This window comes from Lepus europaeus, chromosome 5, assembly GCF_033115175.1.
Source record: "Lepus europaeus isolate LE1 chromosome 5, mLepTim1.pri, whole genome shotgun sequence".
Taxonomy (NCBI): domain Eukaryota; kingdom Metazoa; phylum Chordata; class Mammalia; order Lagomorpha; family Leporidae; genus Lepus; species Lepus europaeus.
Genome location: NC_084831.1, coordinates 55496667 through 55518522, shown reverse-complemented (window position 1 = coordinate 55518522; position 21856 = coordinate 55496667). Strand labels below are relative to the sequence as shown.

Sequence of the window (21856 nt, the reverse complement as noted above, 5' to 3'; positions counted from 1 at the left end):
CCCACAACTAAAGCTTGATTTTATGCCCCAGCTGTGAGACAGGATGTGGATGTTTTAAAACAAACAAACCAACAACAAAATGCAACCATCGACACCAACTCCTAAGCGTGAGGGTGCGGCCCCCATTCCTCTGAGCGGCAGGAGCCCTTGCTTCTTAAAGCTGGTGAGTCCATGGGAGGGAGCTCACCTGGCAGGAATTAAGGGGCAGTGCCTAGGGAGGAACGTAGCACAGGCCGGTTGGGCGCTGACAGTCTTGAATAGCGAGCGTTATTGCGCAATAGGTGCAGTCCCAATATTTGGTAGCCAAGAAAGCAGAGCAGGGAGTTACCAGAATCAGACCACAGGCCTGGTCTTCTCACTGACTTGATCACTACCTTGTTTCATCTGCACAGCAATCCTATGAGGTGAGGGGTTTTTGTTCCCATTTTGTAGATGAGAAAACTGGGGCCTCAGGAAGCAAAGAAGTTTTGAATGTGAGTCACCCATTAAGTTACTGGGGCAGCCGGAGACAAAATTTGGATTTCCATGGCTATTCCTTATTGAGCAATAAGGATGAAATGGGAGTTCCATTATATGTTTTAGGAATCTCCTTTAAAAAAAAAAAAGTATCTGAGAGGCAGAGAGAGAGAGAGAGAGCACGCGCGAGCACTCCCATCTGCTGGTTCATTCCCCAAATGCTCAGGAATCAGGAACTCAATCCAGCTCTCCCACATGGGGGACAGGGACCCAGCTACTTGAGTCATCACCTGCTCCCACCTATGCATATGCTCCCACTCCCTGGAATTGGGAGTGAGTTGGGACCCAAACCTAGTAACTCCGATGTGGGAGGCAGACATCCCGAGCAACATCTTTTTATTTTTTATTTTTTATTTTTGTTTTTGACAGGCAGAGTGGACAGTGAGAGAGAGAGACAGAGAGAAAGGTCTTCCTTTTTGCCGTTGGTTCACCCTTCAATGGCCGCCGCGGTAGGCGCGCTGCAGCCGGCGCACCGCGCTGATCCGATGGCAGGAGCCAGGTGCTTCTCCTGGTCTCCCATGGGGTGCAGGGCCCAAGGACTTGGGCCATCCTCCACTGCACTCGCTGGCCACAGCAGAGAGCTGGCCTGGAAGAGGGGCAACCGGGACAGGATCGGTGCCCCGACCGGGACTGGAACCCGGTGTGCCGGCGCCGCAAAACAGAGGATTAGCCTAGTGAGCCGCGGCGCCGACCCCAAGCAACATCTTAACACTTACTGCCTGTCCCAGAGGTCCCTGCATTAGGAATTCTCAGGCCTGTTCCTTACTCAAAAGTTCAAATACCTTAACCTGCCCTTGTGATGAAGAGGGTTTCTGAGTCGTAGCATCAGACAAGGTGGCGTACCCTTCTGGATGGCTCTGTGGCTGACAGCAGCCTTAGGTCAGCCTGTCCCTATAGCAACTGCACTTTCCCCATGCTGCAGCTGGTGGCCAGGCCTCAGGAATTGAAGGGGCTGATTCTGTCTTGTTTCTGAATCTTGTCACTTGATAGCGCAGCAGCCAGCTCTTCTGGCTTAATCCTCAAATGGCCCCAGTTCCCTGGGCAGGCTTTATTTTAATTTGCAGGTTCTGGGTTTAGGAGATACTGCATAACTATTTTAGGACTAAGTCCTCATAAAAGGCAGGGCAGCCTGGGAGAAGCCCTCCCCCAAGCTAATTTTGCTCCTGGTTGGACAAGCCCATCTTTAGGACTATGCCTGACAGCACTAAGAAGACTGCCCACTGCCAACTCGTTCTAGTTCTCAATGAGGTGTTCAGATCAGAAAAGGCCTTTTTTGAAAACAGAAGTATCACAAGCAGATTGTTACAAATTAAAGTACATTTGAAGGCCCTCAAATGATGTGTCTCTTTGGAAGCCTCTCATTTTTTTAAAAAGATTTATTTATTTATTTAAAAAGCAGAGTTACAGAGAGAAAGAGAGAAAGAGCAAGGTCTTCCATCTGCTGGCTCACTCCCCAGATGGCTTCAATAGCCAGGGCTGAGCCAATTCAAAGCCAGGAGCCAGGAGCTTCCTCCAGGACTCCCACATGAGTGCAGGGGCCCAAGCACTTGGGCCATCCTCCACTGTTTTCACAGGTGCATCGGTAGGAAGCTGGATCAGAAGTGGAGCAGCTGGGACACGAACCAGTGTCCATATGGGATGCGGGTGCCACAAGTGGAGGCTTAACCCGCTGCACCACAGCTCTGGCTCCCAAGCCTCTGGTCTTAACTGCTGCATACCCTTGTGTCACTCAAATCTTGGCAGGATTGTCACTTGGGCACTAATTAACTTAGGAGGGAAAGGGTCAACATGTGTTCACCTAGAGGAGACAGAAATTTAGGTTTTTTTGTTTTTAAGAGAAAGGGCCACAGTGAAAATAGATGACCTGAAACAAACGTACAAACGTCTGCCCCTTCAACTGGCCTTGGGTCCCACAGCTGTTCTGCTGATTCTGCAAGCAGCCTTCTGCTTCCTACAAAAATGACCGCTTTGTTTTGGCTCTCATTTCCTTTAGTCATAATTGCCTGTTATTATAATAATCTTACCACCACAATACAAAACTCTGGAGGATAGAGAAATATAAAAATCACCACTAATCCTATCACCAACCAGGAACAGCATTGTAGAGGTCCTGCCCGCTCAAGGCTCACTCCCTCTGTATGGGCTTCACTCGTCCATGGAACTGAAACCCAACCCCTCTGCACAGTGTCTGTAAAACTATAGGCAAGTGGGACCCAGCCTCCCACTCTTGGCCCAAGGTTTCCTTGCCCGTCCCTTAGGATGGCTAAAGGAATTCATTGGATGGAGGGAGTTGTACAGTTGGCCTTCTGAGATCCTAATCATTTGTGTCTCCGATGGATAAAAGCTCTGCTGTCCATAGAGAGTTGTTGAGGGGAATTCCAGGTGCAGACAGGGAAATTCCAGGTCTGGGGCAGAAGGTAACTACCACTAGGGGCCGGCGCTGTAGCGCAGCAGGTAAAGCTGCTGCCTGCAGTGCCGGCATCCCATATGGTCACCGGTTCGAGTCTCGGCTGTTCCACTTCCGATCTAGCTCCCTGCTAATGACCTGGGAAAACAGAGGAAGATGGTCCAAGTGCTTGGGGCCCCTGAAGTCACGTGAGATACCTAGACTCCTAGCTTCAAATTGGCACAGTTCCGACTTTGCAGCCATTTGGGGAGTGAACCAGCAGATGGAAGACTCTCTCTGTAACTCTGCCTTTCAGAAAATGAGTAAGTCTTAAAAAAAAAAAAAAAAAGAAGAAGAAGAAGAAGTAACTGATCTTGTTTGTGCCCTGCAGGGTGGGCTTTTTTTGCTGCTTGGGGAGCCATGCTGGTCCCTTACCTCTGAGCAGGTCCACAGCCCAGTCCTCCACAAGCCCTTGATGGGGAAGGAGAAATGTCCCCAGGGGGTAGGCTCAGGCCTCCCCACCACCCACACCTTTGCTTTCCTCTTCTGACCTCAGGTGTGGCAGCCTGATAGCCTTCAATGCTTTGTCACAGGAGAGAGCACAAAACCTCAAGATAGTCTGTTCTGCGTCTCCAGCCCTTGGGAGAAGCAAGTCGGCAGCTTCCTGGGTGCCAAGCCTGCCCCTGGGACAGTCGGCCTGGAGCTTCTCTGGGCCCCTGCACTTGGAGTGCATGCAAAAGCCACCCGGGCTGTAGGAAGTAACTTTCTGAAGTCCAACGGACTTTACCTAAAATATAAATTCCATTAGAACCTCTGGTTTTGCGTGTGTCCCCTCTCCTGCTTTCCTGTGTCATATTGCAAAGAAGAAGCATTTTAGGGTGGGAGAGACCCATGATGCAAGTAGATAACGCCTTCTAAATGCAGTCTTGTGGGGAGTGGGGTTAGTTAAGTGAGATAATTCAGAGAAAGCACAATACCTGATACTAGTGTCCAATCAGCGGCGACAATGCGTGATGATAAACAGTAAGTGTGAGAACCATGATGCACAGGCAGGGTTTTCTGGTGCCAAGTGCTTCCATTCTGGGGCTATCAGAAAATGCCCCAGTAATGAAATCAGGGTTCCTAGATGAGTGACAGAAGATTGCATGTTGTTTGAAATCTTTGTTTGCTTTTATTGGGCATGCCTGCAGTGCTGAAAAATGGAGAGCTTTTCTAACTTTCCAAAAAGGGTCAACTTCTTCTCAGTAGCCTCCTAATCACAATGCTGCTACAGAAGTTCAGTAAATTGGGTCCATGGTGTGACTTCAGTGATTTAAAAAAAAAAAAAAAGATTTATTGATTTATTTGAAAGGCAGAGAGAGAGAGAGAGAGAGAGAGAGGTCTTCCATCCACTGGTTCACTCCCCAAATGGCTGCAACGGCCAGAACTGAGCCAATCTGAAGCCAGGAAACTGGAGCTTCTTCCAGGTCTTCCATGCAGGTGCAGGGGCCCAAACACCTGGGCCATCTTCTACTGCTGTCCCAGGCCATAGCAGAGAGCTGAGCTAGCAGAGTTCTCCCTGAACATGGATTTCACAAGGAGGAGCACGTGTGAGTCCTGCAGAAGGTTCAGTAGCCAGAGCAAAGTTTGGTCAATGCACAGAATCTTTGTCACCTAACACTACTCTTTCTGTCTTTTTCAATTTCTGTATAACAAACAAGGTCATTTCTTCCATGGTGGTCCTCTAGGGAGGAAAGTAAACCAGCTGGCCCAGCACACAAACCACAGGGGTAGCTGCATTAAAAATAATGTGTAAACTTTTCAAAAATTTGGGCACAGTGGAAGGATTTTGAATTGTGGATGGAGATAATGGCACAAACAACTGTTTCCATTGCATCCATCTGACTCCACTTATAAATCAGGTTTGCCTTACAAGTAGCTCCCAATTTTTTTAAAAAAAATTATTTATTTATTTACTTATTTATTTATTTGAAAGGCAGAGTTACAGAGACAGAGAGGGAGAGAGAGAGAGAGAGAGAGAGAGAGAGAATCTTGTATATGCTGGTTCACTCCCCAAATGGCTGCAATGGTTGGACTGGACTGATCCAAAGCCAGGAGCCAGAAGCTCCTTCCCGGTCTCCCACATGGGTGGCAGGGGCCCAGGCATTTGGGTCATCATCACCTGCTTTCCCAGACACATTGGCAGGGAGCTGGATAGGAAGGGGAGCAGCCGGGACACAAACCGGCACCCACATGGATGCTGGTGCTGCAGGTGGAGGCTTTACCTGCTAGCCACAGCACCAGCCCTAAGTAGTTCTTAGCTAGAATATAGAGGAAGAGAAGGGAGCCTGGTATTGGCAAATGTAGCCTTGGCAACTACTAGTTCTTTGACTCTGGATGACTTAATTCCTCTGAGGCTGTTTCCCTATCTGTAAAAAAGGGGGGAGCAATACTCAACTGCTAGTGCTGCTGAAATAACAGAGCGGGAGGCACTGGGCACTGCTGAGGAGACCCACATCCCATACCTGGAGTGCCTGGGTTCCAGTCCCTGTCTCACCTCTGATTCCAGCTTCCTGGTAATGTGCACTGTGGGAGATAATAGGTGGTGGCTCAAGTACCTGCATCCCTTACACCACAAGGGAGACCCGGATTGAGTTCCTGGCTGTGGCTTTGGCTTGGCCCAGCCCAGCTGTTGAAGGCCATTTGGAGAGTGAGCCAGCAAATGGGAGCGCGCGCTCTCTTTCTCTCTCCCTCTCTCTCTCTTTCTCTCTATCATTTAAACAGATAAATAATTTTTCAATTTAAAAGAATGCAGCAGGCCTTGTGGCCCAGTATGTTAAGCTACTGCTTAGGATGTCCACATCCCATATCAGAACACCTGGTTTGAGCCCCAGCTACTCCGTGCTTTAATCCAGCTCCCTGCTAATGCTCCTCAGAGGCCCAATTACTTGAGTTCCTGCCACCCACATGGAGTCCTGGTCTGAGTTCCAGGCCCCCAGCTTTGGCCTGGTCCAGTCCTACCCATTGTGGCCATTTGAAGAATGAACCGGAAGATGCAAGAACTATCTACCTATTGACTGATCTCTATCTCTTTCTTTCCTTCTCTCTGTGCCATTCTGTCTTTCAAATAAATGAATCATTAAAAAAATTAGAAAATAAAATAACATGGGCTGGTGTTGTAGCATAATGGGTAAAGTTACCACCTGTGACGCTGGCATCCCATCCAGTCACTTTTTGAGTCCTCCAATCCATCTCCCTGCTAATGTGCTTGGGAAAGTAGCAGAAGATGGTCTAAGTCCTTGGGCCCCCTGCCTGCACGTGGGAAACCTGGAAGAAGTTCCTGGCTCCTGGCTTTGGCCTGGCCCAGCCAAGACCATTGCATCCATTTGGGGAGTGAACCAGTGGATGGAAGATCTCTCTCTCTCTCTCTCTCTGTCTCTGCCTCTCTCTGTAACTCTGACTTTCAAATAAATAAATAAATCTTAAGAAAAGAAGAAAGAAAGAAAGAAAGAAAGAAAGAAAGAAAGAAAGAAAGAAAGAAAGAAAGAAAGAAAGAAAGAAAGAAAATGGCAAACTTGAAAGCACTTTGAACACACCGGCCAGCAACAGAGACACAAAATGGTGCTGTGAACTATAGTAATTGACATCTAAGTTGCCATTGTTCCCCATAATACTAACATTGACCTCAATTTGTATTTAATTTCTGGTAAAAAGCACTTTCCAGGATGGCATCCAGCTTTGGTCTGAGGTCATATAGTTTACTGGTAAATACTTGTGCACGGGTGGCAAGCAATGTCCCCAGATGTATCGAAACCAACAGTAACGCAAGACAGTCATCATTTCAACATCTGATTCCTCCTCCCTGGAAAACAGGAAAAGGGTTTTAAGGGCTAGCACACACCCTGTATGTATGAAGATGGCAAGCGAGCCAGTACGGCCAGTGCTGCGTGACGGAGGGAGAAGGTGGCAGGAAATGAAATCAGAGAAGCTGTAGGAGCCAGGCCAGTTGGGTCATCCAGAGGAATTTGACTTTTCCTCTGAGAAGGAAGGGAAGCCCCTGGAGGGCTCTAAGCAGAAAAAAAGAGACGATGCAGCTCGGGTTTTAATCAGATCATTTCAGGGTGAGAATGGAGGGGAGGCCACAAAGGAGCCCTTTGCAGACTCTGACCAGGGAGCTGTAGGTGCAGGTGGTGAGAAGTGAGTGGATTCTGGAATGTTAAAAAAAAAAGGTGTGTTGGAGAGAACAGTGTCAAAGCTCATCCAAGAGTTTGGCCTGGAAAAGAAAACAATGTGCAGGTCTTAGAGAAGCCAAGAATTCTATTGGCAACTTTGTTTTGCTTTTAGAATGTTTGAAAGAATTACATTTCTGAGTTTAAGGGATCATTTTTTCATATGTGATTTTTGAAAAAGACACACACACACTCACTCACACAACACAGGTACTTTTCAAAGCAATTTCTCATCCATGGTCTCATTGGGTCCTTAAAGGAATCTTGGGGGTTGCTGCTACTACCCCCATGATGTCAGAGTCTCAGCAGAAAAGTAGATTCATTATGGCTGTTACAGAACAAGGGGGGGTTGATAGAAATTAGGCCTTGTGCAATTGTGCAGCCTGCCAGAGACATTTCTGTGTTGGGCGTTGGACCCAAAGTTGATACAATTTAGCAAGCCTGGAGATCCAGAAGGAAAGCTAAACATAAACCATTGTCCACATGGACACATTAGAATCCATATGGAAAATGCGGAAGCCACACAGATGAACTGGAACCTGCATCTGTCTCCCGCATCTGAGGCCTCTGTGACTTGCAGGAGAAGCCGTGCCCTCTGCATGGGGCTATATACACTCCAGTCCAGGACCTGAGAAGCTGAAGGTTCCAGTAGGAGCAGAAGGAGGCCCGGGTTTGGGTGCAGCCCCACACCAACAAGCTATGCCAGCAGATCAGTGACAGTGGGGGCATGCTGCCACCATGCAACATAAAAATGGCTGCTCTATCACTTCCACCTTCTAAATCTAGCACAGAGTCGCCTTGTGCCCAAATCCACTGAAAGACGTGATTCCCACTTAGCTAAGCTGCCATGGTATAGAGCTACCATACCCACGTCCCAGATGAAGAAAATGAAGATCATCGCCTTGTGCCCAAATCCACTGAGAGACGTGATTCCCACTTAGCTAAGCTGCCATGGTATAGAGCTACCATACCCACGTCCCAGATGAAGAAAATGAAGATCTGCAGGAGCCAGATGATTTACCCAATGCCTTGCAGACATTTGTCGCAGATGTCTTTTTAGCACGCGGGTTTGATGACCCCTGTCTCAGTGGCTTTAGTTAACATTTTTTCAAAGCTTGTAATGGGCCAGACACTGCGCCGTCTCATCCACAGCAGCACCATGGAGAAAATGTCAGTGACCCTGACTTGTGGGTAAAGGAATGGAGCTCAAAAAGGGGAGGCCAAGGAGTCAACAGCACTTGGCTAAGGTGCAACTTGGATTCAAAGGCAGATTGGTCGACCTCTGGTACAGTCTTTCTCTTCCCAAACCCCATGGCCTGCAGTTTCCCAGTGTGGGGTATCAGAAGATGGATCACCCTAAAAGAGGCCCCAGCATGCCAGTTCCCCTTGTGCGGTCTATGATGCTGGCCTGGAGTCAGTCCCCTCCCACTCCAGGGAAGTGGAATCCCATGGGAGTGGGGTGGGAGGGAATGCTTCAGTGCGTGTTGTTGGAGCTGTACTGATGGCACGTGCATTTCAAGCATGGTGGCATGAAAGCACCAGAGCACAGGCCGTGCCGTGGAGAAAACCTGTTAATCCTTTGCCACAGGCATAGGAGCATGGAAGTCAGCAAGGGCCCCTCGATGCTGGCATTTCCTATGACTGCACAGGGACCAGGAGTAGAGCTGAAACAGTGTCCTGAGGACGGGACAGGGGAGGGCCTGTTGCTGTGCTGATGAAACCCGACATCTCAGGGCTGTCACACAACTCTGCATTCATTCAAACCTCTCAATAGTAGTAATAAGAGCTAGGATTACTTACCGCAATTGGTTGGTTATTTTGTGCCCAACCTAAATTTTTCATATTAAATAATTCAGCTATTCTTCGCTGTGAGCGTAGATGACAGAAAGTTATTATTGTCCATTTACATGTGGGAAAATCGAGGCACAGAAAGGTTAATGCACCCACAGGTAAATGAGCTGGGCAGGGGAGAGTGTTGTGGTGCAGCAGGTTAATGCCCTGGCCTGAAGTGCTGGTGTCCTATATGGGCACCAGTTCTAGTCCTGGCTGGCCCTCTTCCAATCCAGCTGTCTGCTATGGCCTAGGAAAGCAGTAGAAGATGGCCCAAGTCCTTGGGTCCCTGCACCCACGTGGGAGACCCGAAGAAGCTCCTGGCTCCTGGCTTCGGATCGGTGCAGCTCCACCATTGCGACCACCTGGGGAGTGAAACAGCAGGTGGAAGGCCTCTATCTCTGTCTCTACACCTCTCTGGAACTCTGTCTTTCAAATTAAAAAAAAAAAATCTTAAAAAAAAAAATGAGCCCAAGGTGTCTGCCTCCAGAGCCCGTGACTCCAGCTTTGTGAGGGAAGGAGAGGGAGAGGGAGGGTGGCAAGATGATTGTTCCCATTTTGTAGATGAGAACACTGAGACTTGGCATGGTTGACTAAGTTGCCTAAGTCTTGTTGCCAAGTCTGGATTTGAAGCCAGAGCAGTTGAACTTCAAAGCCTGTGCTCTTTCCAACTCTGCCACTCAGCCCTGTTAAAATAGTGGCCCATGTAGGACTCGAAATCAAGTCTTCTGATCTCTAACGCAAGCCCAGCCATAGTGACCTATGGTTTGTTGGAAAGACATTGCACCAAATACCCCAGGAAGCAATTTGACTGAGGTCAATCCACAGGTCCAAAGTCATCTGGGAACAGTCAGGAAAGGACCAGCATTGACCTTTCCACCTTAGAAACATTGCCTTGTGCTCTGGAACCAGGAGAACCAAATATGGTTTGATGCTGGGAAATCAGGCAACCCCAGCTCTGGCCTATGGCCGTCTCTGGGGTCAGTGTCCAGCCCCTGGGTGGCAATGGTGTAATCATTCACCCATGACCCAGCAGAACTCACCGGTGCAGCATCAGTTTATCAGGCATCCCCTCTATGTGCGCACACAGGGGAAAGCCTTACATATAGACACTCAGGCACACTTCCTGCCTTCAGTGACTTTCTTGAGTAGTTGAGAAAACTCCAGTTTCCCTTCCATCTCCTTGTCCTACTCTCCACATCTCTAACTAATACCAAGAAAGACAGCCCCCAAAATGAGCAGAAACTAGTAAGAAAATGACTGACAGGAGTTTCTTCCATCATTCTCCCAACTAACTATAACTAAATAGGGTTGAATTTCTTTTGTCGGGTGCGGTACTAGGCGCCTAGGATGTGAATCACATTTCATCTCTTGACTCCCCCATCTGGTAGGTATTTGCTACGCTTTGGACAAGATTCGGCTTCCCAAAGTCTTGTGCTGCTACTGGTGCTGAAAGAGTGGAGACTTAACCCAGTTCGCTATCTGAAGCAGAAGTGATTGGATTGAAGTTTTGAGCGTAGAGTCTCCGTGGTTGAATTGTGGTGGCTTTGCAAGGAGAGGCTGCATGGAGAAGCATGCTCCTTGTTTTGGCTTCCTGGTTCCCATGGCTTCCCTCTTCTGCCCTCATTTCACCATCCATCACCCTCATCAGACACTGGGCCACTGGGATCACCTGTTCTTGGACTGTGAACCTCCAAAATCGTAAGCCAAAATAAACTTTCTTCCCTCATAAGTAACTCTTCTTGGATATTTGTTATATTGACAAAAATCTGACTACTACAAGCATTCTGCTTTTATTCCACATGTGAGAACATGAAGGCCCATGAGGGGAAATGACTGGCTCAGGACCATCTTGTGAGATGCAAACACAATCAGCAGGAGCCAGATTTTGTTACTGTTGCTGTTGCTGTTTTTACTATTGTGAGGCATTGATTATCGATGCATACCTGAAACTTCTCATACTTGAGCTTTCTGTTTTTCATTTCACAGCAAGATGATGAAGAGAGCGCTTAAAATATTTATAAATCAAACCTCAACTAGGTTGGAAATGAAATATAAAGGGAATTAAGTCTAGACACGGTGGTGCTGTAAGAGCATGGATGGTTTTGGCTGTGAAAGCAATGTAGCTCATCTCAGGAACAAAGCAGGTGCTGAATCATGGAAACACCAATTATTTTTAGTTTTCCTCTTAATTGTTTTGTCTCCTGATTTCTTGTCTTCTGTGCATGAATCTTGAACAGGGAACCATTTGAGGGGATGTCACTGTTAAATTAGCCATGGAGGAAGTGTCAGCAAACACAAAAAAGGCAAATCCAGCCATAACTATGTACACAATCCACCTGAACCATTCAGTGTAGATAAATCCAACTATTGCAGAAAAAAGAAAAATTCCCCATAACATCTGTTCAGCCAGCTTATGGCCCATGTAATCCATCTGTGTGGGTAGCAAGCTCAGATGTCCTAACCCGCCTGCTCAAGCAGGTGGGTGGCAGAGCAAGGGGTGGCCAGCACTCAGGGACTGGAGGACAGTGCTCACAACCTGGAGCACCTGCCCAACTTCAGTGTGTGATGGCTGAGACCATGGAAGCTGAAGCCACACTTTGATTTTAGAAATCCATCTATTTGTCCGGCGCTGCGGCTCACTAGGCTAATCCTCCACCTGCGGCGCTGGCACTCCGGGTTCTAGTCCCCGTTGGGGCGCCGGATTCTGTCCCAGTTGCTCCTCTTCCAGTCCAGCTCTCTGCTGTGGCCCGGAAGTGCAGTGGAGGATGGCCCAGGTCTTTGGGCCCTGCACCCACATGGGAGACCAGGAGAAGCACCTGGCTCCTGGCTTCGGATTGGCGCAGCGCGCTGGCCGCAACACGCCCACCAAAGCGGCCACTTGGGGGGTGAACCAACAGAGAAAGGAAGACCTTTCTCTCCGTCTCTCTCTCTTTCTCTCACTGTCTAACTCTGCCTGTCTTAAAAGAAAAGAAAAGGAAAGGAAAGAGAAGAAATCCATCTATTTGAGAGGCAGCTAGAGAAACACCTAGACACAGACAGACAGACAGCTTCCATTTGATTTACTCCCCAGATGCTCAAAGTGGCCAGAGCTGAGCCAGGCTGAAACCAGGACTCAGGAACTCAATCCAGGTCTCCCAGATGGGTGGCAGGAACCTGATTACTAGCACCATCACCTGCTGCTTCCTAGGGTCAGCAATAACAAAAAGTTGGAGTTAGGAGCTGGAGCTGGGATTCAAATCCAGGCTCTCTAATATGGGATGTGGGTGTGTTAATGGCTGGGCTAAATGTGCACCTCTGAATTTTGAATTTTGTTAATTTCCTGGGCTAGCAGTGTGCAATACCATAGCCTCTCTCCTGAGGCTGCACAGCAGCATTGAGTCAAAACTCCCAACCAGCCTTTTGATCATGGAGGAAACAACCGTACTTACTACAGAGCTTACTGCAGTCAATAAATTACACAAGACATTCGACAGTTTCCTATAAAATATTCTGTGTTACATGCTTTTTCCCAACCATAGGCTAATGTCATCATTCTAAGCATGTTTACAGTAGGCAAGGCTAAGCTACTCTGTTCAGTAGATTAGGCGTATTAAATGCATTTATGACTGATGGTATTTTTAATTTATGATGGGTTTATCAGGACATAACCCTATCATATATCAAGAAGCATCTGTAGATGAGCAAAGCAAAGATACAAAAAGGAGGGAGTCAGGCAAATCAGTGCACAGATAATAAAAGTGTTTTAGCATGCCAACAGAAGGCAGACATGACAGTCAGCTGTCCCACTGAGGTTCATGTCCTTTCCCAGAGTGGAGAGAGAAGTCTGGAGAGCGATGTCCAGCCAGGGATGCCCTCTTTCCTTGCAGCTTGGTATGGCCCTGAGCTTTGTTCTCACCAATGGAACATGAACAGAAGCTAAGCATGTCCCTCTGGGGCCGGAGCAGTTACGAAGTGTGTGTGTCTTCTCCACTTTGTCCAGCACCTGCTGGAATGCAGCGTGTCCTTCAAACTCCAGGCTCCTGTAGCCTTGCCTGGAGAACACTAGTCCAGTAGACAGAAACATATGTGGGCTTGGCAGGAGCAAGACATGAACTTCTATTCTGTTTATTTCTTATCCATGAACCAGGGGTGGGGGTGGGGAGGCAGTTGTTTTTGACTCCTAGTATTGCCTTGACTAAATATGGCAGAGGAGGTCAAAGTGCCAGGTGCTGAGTTATTGTGGAACATGATTCATCCCATGTCACAGACAGTAAACCAGTACAGTACCTGCAGGTTACCAGCCTCTGGAGAACAAGAGCAAGAAAGGCTCTTGCTCACAGGCGAGCCCTTCACTAGGTGGGAACCACCTGCAGGGCTGAGACCTGCCCACATCCTCACCATCTAGCAGTGCCTGGCTTGGAAAAGACCAGGCGGTGCTGGCTGGGGATCACCCCCAGGTCCACCCTGCCCCCGGAACACAGTGATCGGCCACAAGACTGGAACTCAGGGGACTTCAGAGAGTGCTTCTAAAATGATTAGATGAGAATCTAGCCGGCGCCGCGGCTCACTAGGCTAATCCTCCGCCTTGCGGCGCCGGCACACCGGTTTCTAGTCCCGGTCGGGGTGCCGGATTCTGTCCCGGTTGCCCCTCTTCCAGGCCAGCTCTCTGCTGTGGCCCGGGAGTGCAGTGGAGGATGGCCCAAGTACTTGGGCCCTGCACCCCATGGGAGACCAGGAGAAGCACCTGGCTCCCGCCATCGGATTAGTGCGGTGTGCCGGCAGCAGCGCGCCTACCGCGGCGGCCATTGGAGGGTGAACCAACGGCAAAGGAAGACCTTTCTCTCTGTCTCTCTCTCTCACTGTCCACTCTGCCTGTCAAAAAAAAAAAAAAAAGATTAGATGAGGACCTGAACTGCGCCTTGAGATTCTCCCTCCAGAGAGACCACACAGCACTCAGGCAGATAGCAATACGGAAATATTTTGGACCTAAGCAACACTGACCTTAGCCTAAGATAAAAGAAGAAACCTCTCAATAGAAAACCCTTGCAAAGGCCACTCCGGGGAAGGACTCTGTATGATGAACTGAGGTGTTTCAGTCCCTCTCCTAATCCACTGCCCTCCCTGGGATTCCTAGGTTTCTGGGGAGGGCCTTGAAGTACCCTGAGAAAGAGTGGACAGTGAATGTTCTAGCAGGGTACAATATGATCTACAATATGACTGTTGACGTAAAAGAAGCCCCAGATGGTGGCTGGGATGTCAGGAAACACACTTCTCTATTCTATCTGGGCAAGTGTCTTTACTGAATTCCAGAGCCTACAGCGATCTGGCCACAGAGATAGGCGGATTTGAAACCACAACACGAAAGGAACTCTCTCTACCTGGTGGGGAGGGAGTCCAGAACACTCAGCCGCTACACCAAGTTGTGGCAGAATTCAAAGTCTTCTGCTGAGAATGAAATTGACTCATCAGAAGGTCCTTGGCTGACAAATGTGAACAAAATGACCAGGGCCCGTGTGAGAGGACATTACTCACTACCCAGGGTACTTTGAAGATGTTTAGCTTCTCGTCATCACTTTACAAACTTCTCCTCCAAGGCATGCCAGTCGTCCAGGCAGGAAATGGCAGGGCTTCAAGTCCAAGTCGATGACCCTGGAATCCACTGTGCACTACAGATACAATCAGGTGATTCCCCTCCTGACTCCGGGTGCAGCATGTTCCCACCCACCCCAACACACACATCACCACTGCCTGGGGGAAGGGAAAGACATTGTTGTCTCACATCTCACACTGTGTCTCTGTATCAGGATTTTGCTTTGCTGAAGGGTCAGGGTTAATATCTAGCATTCAAATCATCAGGCGCTGCCTGGTGTGTGTATGTGGCCTCTCAGGAAATCCTTAGCTCTTTGCTGTGGAGCCCAATTAATTCCCCTGCCGCCACCACCACCAAAAGCAATCACACGGGTTCCTTCTAGTTTGCCTCTGTCCTGTCTGAGCTCAGACCTAACTGTTCTGTATTTTTTTTTTTTTTTTTACAATGATGGGTGCCTGAAATCCAACGCTCTGGGTAGTAGAGAACACAAGGCAGAGTTGAACACGTTATGGTGCATTTGGGGATTCAAGCCCCACGGAAGCAGGTCAGATGCAAGTATTGAATTCAGCGGGCAGAGCTGGACACATAAGGCTGCCTTTACACTCCAACCTCTCCCACCTCCAGGCCCGGCTAACCTTATTTCCCCAAGCCCCACTGCTTGGGGGTGCTGAGCTCATTCTGGCTGGAAATCAAGCACAATTTCCTGAGTTCAGATCAAAATTGTTTGCCCCAGAACCCCTTGACATGCCTGTGTCTCTGGCTTCCTTTCCTGGGCCCCTCCAAATTCCTCTGTCTCCAGACCAACATGTTTGCTCTTCACCCAACCCCTGCTCACGTGCTTTGGCTTCCTTGTTTCTATCTTCATCCAGCAGTAGAATTATTTTTACATTTTGACATCCCTCAGGCATTTAAAATTGACTACTTATCATCATAATAAGACAAAAACCATCATCCACAGTCCTACCACTTTTCCCCATCCCTGTTCATCTGCAGACACGAGAGCTATAGAATCAGCCCAAACATACCTCACATACAGTTTGGGTGGTTGCTATGTTCCTTTATGATTGGGATGGCAAACAGGTCCCATTGCTTGAAAAAGAAACTGGGCTCATCAGGTGAATATGTGAACACAATTAGTGATTCCTACAGGAGCTCACATCATGGGAGAAAGTTTGCGTGGGAGCACATACACGCAAAGCTTGCTCTATTACATTGTTAGCACTGGCCATCAATTGTAAAAAATATGGCCTCCAAAAATTACTCCCCATCCTGGACAAACAGGTCCACACTTTTCCATGACCCCCTCCCCAACTCCCTGCCTTAAATTTGGACTACCTTTTGTATTGATTTGACCAGTCCTTAAGAGGCTATGCTGTCTTGGGATCCAGCTACCACGTAAAGTTCAGGTAGACTAAATGAGAGACCTTGTGGAGAGACAGAGAGAGGTCCAGTTAGCCCCAAATATTCCAACCACCCCAGTGAGGCACCATGCGCAGGCATGAAATCACCTTGGGTATTCAGCCTACACCAGACTACTAACCGAATGCAACCACATGAGTGACCATACCACACACACCAAAAGAACTGTCCAGCAAAGCCCTACCACTTAAGAAATAACGAGGGCTGTGGCACAGTAGGTTAATCCTCTGCCTGCGATGCCAGCATCTCACATATGTGCCGGTTCTAGTCCTGGCTGCTCCTCTTCTTTTTTTCTTCTTCTTCTTTTTTTTTTTTTTTTTTTTTTCTGGACAGGCAGTTAGACAGTGAGAGAGACAGAGAGAAAAGTTTTCCTCCTTCCGTTGGTTCACCACCCAAGTGGCCACCACGGCTGGCGTGTTGCAGCCGGCGTGTTGTGGCCGGCGCGCTGTGCTGATCTGAAGCCAGGAGCCAGGTGTTTCTCCTGGTCTCCCATGCAGGTGCAGGGCCCAAGCACTTGGGCCATCCTCCACTGCCTTCCCAGGCCACAGCAGAGAGCCAGACTGGAAGAGGAGCAACTGGGACAGAATCCGGTGCTCCAACCAGGACTAGAACCCGGGGTGTCGGCGCCGCAGGCGGAGGATTAGCGTAGTGAGCCGTGGCGCCGGCCTGCTGCTCCTCTTCTGATCCAGCTCTCTGCTACTGCAAGGGAAAGCAGTGGATGATGGTCCAGGGGCTTGGCCCCCTGTACCCATGTGGGAGACCTGAAGGAAGCTCCTGGCTCCTGGCTTTGGATCAGCCCAGCTCCAGCTGTTGCAGCCATTTGAAGAGTGAACAAGTGGATGGAAAACGTTTCTCTCTGTCTCTCCCTCTCGTTGTCTGTAACTCTACCTGTCAAATAAATAAATAAATAAAATCTTTTAAAAATATAAGTAATGAAATGTGATTTCAAGCCACAATCATGGGATATTTTATTATATAGTAAGAGATAGCATGTACAGTGTCCTTATACCTGATTTTCCTAACTTCTATTTAGATTCTCAAGTCACTATATAACATCTTCCTTAGCTCTTTTTTTTAAAGGACTACATACTTCGTATCTCATAATTGCAACGTTAGGAACATGGTGATTCTTCCCACCTTACCTGCCCTCCCACCCACTCTCCCACCCTTCTTCTTCCTCCGTCTCCTATTCCCATTCTTATTTTTTACTAAGACTTATTTTCAATTAACTTTATACATGTATGATTAACTCTATTTTAATTAAAGAGTTTAAGAAATTGTATGGAGAAAAAAACTGTCCCTCAACAGTTGAGACAAAGGCTATTCAAAGTCATTGCTTCTCAAAGTGTCAATTTTACTTCTAGTTTACTGCTCTAGTCTAAGGGAAGATAGTTTTTAAAAAGTGGAGAGAGGCCAGCGCCGTAGCTCAACATGCTAATCCTCCGCCTAGCGGCGCCGGCACACCGGGTTCTAGTCCTGGTCGGGGCGCTGGATTCTGTCCCGGTTGCCCCTCTTCCAGGCCAGCTCTCTGCTATGGCCCAGGAGTGCAGTGGAGGATGGCCCGGGTCCTTGGGCCCTGTACCCCATGGGAGACCAGGAGAAGCACCTGGCTCCTGGCTTTGGATCAGCGCGGTGCGCCGGCTGCAGCGCGCCGGCCACGGCGGCCATTGGAGGGTGAACCAACGGCAAAAAGGAAGACCTTTCTCTCTGTCTCTCTCTCTCACTGTCCACTCTGCCTGTCAAAAAAAAAAAAAAAGTGGAGAGAGTGCAATCTCAGGGCAGAGTTAGGGAGAAAATGGCAGAGGGAACATCCCGTAAACTAGAGGAACGCTGTGGACTACGTGGAGGGTGTGGACATGCACCACCATCTTCCTTAGCTCTTCTCCAACCACATGGAACCTGCAACTCTCTGGCTTTTGTGCTACCTCCGATTTCTTACTTCTCATCACACGTATCAGTTTGCATGTCTCTCTCCTCTGTTGGACAGTGGACTGCTGGAATTGCTGTCTGGGTTTTACTCACATGTATGGTACCAACTCTATAAGGGAGTGTCTGCCATAGTGGTGGTAAGCACTTAGAAGTTTGATGAGTGAATGAACTACATGAATCGACCACGGCACTGAGTCTTCCCTCGGCCCGCGGTCCTGCCTCTGCTCCCACTCCCATGTATTGGCAGGTCTCTCTCACTTCATCAAGTCTCCTAGCAGCAAGCACTTTCTCTATCACCATCTCCAAGTAGCAGCTTCCTCTAGCCCTCCCCAGCCTTTTACCCTCTTTTACTTCCATAGCCTACGTCACCATCTGAGAGTTTAGAAAACTATCTATTATTTGTCCCTTCTAGAATAGAAGCTCATGATGCCAGGGACAATTTTTATTCACTGCTGTGCTGTGTCCCAGTGCCTACAGCAATGTTGGGCTCCTAGTAGGTGTTCAAGAAATACTTATTGGATAAATAAATAAAAGAGTATACACTCACAATAGGAGGACAAACTTTGGCCATTTCCCCACTTTTCATTTGCACTGCCTTGCATTGTAACTTGAGCCCTTGTTCGGCATGCTTACTGCACACCAGTCCTCCCCTCGTCCCTGGACACCTGGAAAATGACTCTTCCCGGCAGCCTTGCAGTCGAGTGCAGCCACGTGACTAGCTCTGATCCAGAGGCTCCGAGGGGAGGGAGGGCGAGAACTCTTCACCAGTCCGTGCCTTGCCTTGTGCAGAGATGCCGGAGCCTGGGATCATGAGCCACTCTATGGAGAACAGCTGTCTGGAGAATTGCCCGTAGCCACAGGGGAGTTTGCATGAGTCAGAGTAAACTTTTGTTAAGTTAAGCCACTGAGATTTTAGAACAGGCTCTTACTGAAACACAGCCTAACCCATTCTGATTTTGAAGAAAGCCTATTTGGTTTAAATTCCTTTACATTTGAGAAACAGCAGAAGCCGATGCTGAGGAAAGAGGGACAGAACGAGGTGTTTCCATCACGCAAACACTAATTCACAACTCCTGAGTGCAGAAGTGCCTACTCTGTGCCTGCAGGCCGCCAATTATGGGAGAAGGCCCTGTGGGAGCAGGCATGAATCAGACTCGACCTCTCTCGTCACAGAGTGCACAGAGCAGCAAGAGACAGGCGCGTTACTACAGTATGATGGGTGTCGCGTGGTTGTAGTTACACTGTGCACAAAGTGCTCGGAGCACACAGAGTGTGCAACACTTCCTTCTGATGGATCAGACTCTGTTTCCAGATTTAGACCACTGTGGGCACAGCCAAGCAGAAGCACTCCTAGGATACTCACAAGAGGGAGCCCAGGTCCCACTGGGCACCTGGTGGTTCAGGCAGGCAAACAGGGCAGGTAGCCAAGTTCTCCCTGCTCGTTGGTAGCATTCGCTGTTGGCTCCTGCATGCCAGTTCTGTGGAAGCCTCCCCTAACTCTGCAGGTCCTCCCCTAGGGCTTTTCTCCAAAATCATAGCCTTGAGTTGGTGACATTTATCCTGTTTTCTCATTGAAAACACTGGAAGCAGAAAGGAGAAGGAACTAATCCAATTGATCATGACATCAACAGAAGTAACTCCCATTAACACAGCAAGATGTATTAATGTGTTAGACTTATTCTATCTTCACAACAACTCTGCCTCCTAGGAAGAATTAGCCCCATTCTTCTTTAAAAAAAAATGTATTTTATTCGGAAGGCAGAATTAAGGAGAGGCAGAGGCAGGTAGACAGAGAGAGAGGTCTTCCATCCGCTGGTTCACTCCCCAGTTGGCCACAATGACTGCAAATGTGCTGATCCGAAGCCAGGAGCTAGGAGCATCCTTGGGGTCTCCCACGTGGGTGCAGGGGCCCAAGGACCTGGGCCATCTTCTACTGCTTTCCTAGGCCATAGCAGAGAGCTGGATCGGAAGTGGAGCAGCTGGGACTTGAACCAGCGCCCATATGGGATGCCGGCACTGCAGGCAGTGGCCTTACCTGCTACGCCACAGCACTGACCCAGCCCCCATTCTACAGATGAAGAAGATCAAGGTTACAGAGGTGAAGTAACTGGCTCAAAGTCACACTGCAAGTAAATTGTATTTTCTGGTGGCTCTTAGGGGGATCTGTACAGCATGGGCCACCTCTTCTAAAGTCCTGCCCTGTGAGCAAGTTCTGATTCTAATATCAGAATTATTCTGTCAACTCCTGACCTATAGGGTTATTTCTTTCTTCTGTGCTTGCAATGGCAAAGTGAAAAATCCTTACCACCTGCCCATTAAGAAGGATGTGGTCTGGGGCCAGCATCTTGGTGCCTCTGCCTGTGGTGCCAGCATCCTATATGGACACCGGTTCAAGTCCCAGCTGTTCCACTTCTGATCCAGCTCCCTGCTACTGTGCCTGGGAAAGCAACTGATGGAGTTGCAGGCTCCTGGCTTTAGCCTGGTACAGCCCAGGCCATTATGGCCATTTGGGAGTAAATAAGTGGATGGATGATTTCTCCCTTTCTGTGTCTTTCCCTCTCTCTCTGTACCTCCACCTTTCAAATAGATAAAATAAATATTGAGAAGAAGGAGGAGGAAGAGGAGGGAAGAAAGATGAGCCAGTGCTGTGGTGTAGGTTAAGCCATTGTCTACAGTGCAGGCATCCCATATGGGCATTGGTTTGAGTCCTGGCTGCTCCACTTCCTATCCAGCTCCCTGTTAATGAGGCTGGGAGAACAAAAGAAGATGCCATTGTGGGAAACCCAGAAGAAGCTCTTGGCTCCTGGCTTTGGATCAGCCCAGCTCTGCCCATTGCAGCCACTTGGGGAGCGAACCATCTCTGAAACACTGCCTTTCAAACAAACCCCTGCCACTATCTTCCACTACCAACCTCATCTAGCTACCTCTGCAAGGTCTTTGAAGGAACAGCTTCTAGCTCTGAATAGCAGTTCAGAAGCTCATGTGCTGATGGCAAGGAGTCCCTTGGGTCTACTGCCCTTGAGCTTGAAGTCTCCTACCTTTCCTTTGCCTGGATTGCTTTTATAGTTTCTTTAAGACTAAAAAACAGTTCCAAGCAGCCTCTTGTCCTCTATTCATTGGCAAAGCCAAGCATGTGATCCAATTGCTTCTCCAGCAATTAAGGGGAAGGTGGTGAAGTCAGCTAGTGACTGTAGGTGCTGATGGTTGGTCCTGGGGGCTGGGAAAAGGGGGTGGAAAGGCTGTTGCAACTTTGCTTGTGAGTGAAAGAGAGGACAGGGATCAAAGTACAAGCATCAGCCAAAGAACAGAAGACCTTCAGGATTCAAATACTTCCTATGCTTAGCTTTTGTGGAGATAGTATTAGCCTAACAACCAGGTTACTTTCTTGGTCACAAAATTCAGCTTTATTAGGGTAAATAGTAAGGTAAGCATGCCGTTCTAGGTGTTTTTAAGGACAGACGACGGTGGAGAGTCTTACCTACAACTACCATTGAGTCCAAATCCCCCTTATTCCAAAATCCACCAAAAAAATCATGCTGCTCCCATGTTTTCCCACGCCTCCTGTGTCAGCAATGTGTTGAGAATGAGAAAGTGCTCATTCTTCCCATCCATGTCCAAGCTCTTGGGTTTTCAATGAGATTTTTTGAAGACAACCCTTTTGCCACTGATTCTCACTCTTTGTTTCTGGCTCCAAACCAAAAAATATAAATAAATACTCCCATTTCTACCAGGAGCAGTAACTCACAACGCCACAGACATAGTCTTAGAGTTTCTTTTCTTTTCTTTTCTTTTCTTTTTTTTTTTTTTTTTTTTTTTTTGACAGGCAGAGTGGATAGTGAGAGAGAGAGAGACAGAGAGAAAGGTCTTCCTTTTTGCCGTTGGTTCACCCTCCAGTGGCCGCTGTGGCTGGTGCACCGCACTGATCCGAAGCCAGGAGCCAGGTGCTTCTCCTGGTCTCCAAGTGCCATCCTCCACTGCCTTCCCGGGCCACAGCAG

The 21856-nt window shown here is 48.4% G+C and overlaps 1 protein-coding gene and 1 pseudogene across 1 annotated transcript in view; both read right to left on the bottom strand.

Moving 5' to 3' along the window:
* The window catches only part of ROR1 (receptor tyrosine kinase like orphan receptor 1), a 475658-nt gene extending 465649 nt beyond the window's left edge, over positions 1 to 10009 (bottom strand). Inside the window, exons 1-2 of the mRNA XM_062190090.1 lie at positions 9984 to 10009; positions 6644 to 6743 (exon numbers count right to left, since the gene is read on the bottom strand). Of these exons, the coding sequence (XP_062046074.1) occupies positions 6644 to 6743; positions 9984 to 10009 (126 nt within the window). The remainder of the gene's footprint in view (positions 1 to 6643; positions 6744 to 9983) is intronic.
* A 1058-nt stretch (positions 10010 to 11067) lies between these two features.
* LOC133759102 (signal peptidase complex subunit 1-like) lies at positions 11068 to 13314 on the bottom strand (annotated as a pseudogene).
* Between the last annotated feature and the right edge of the window lie 8542 nt (positions 13315 to 21856).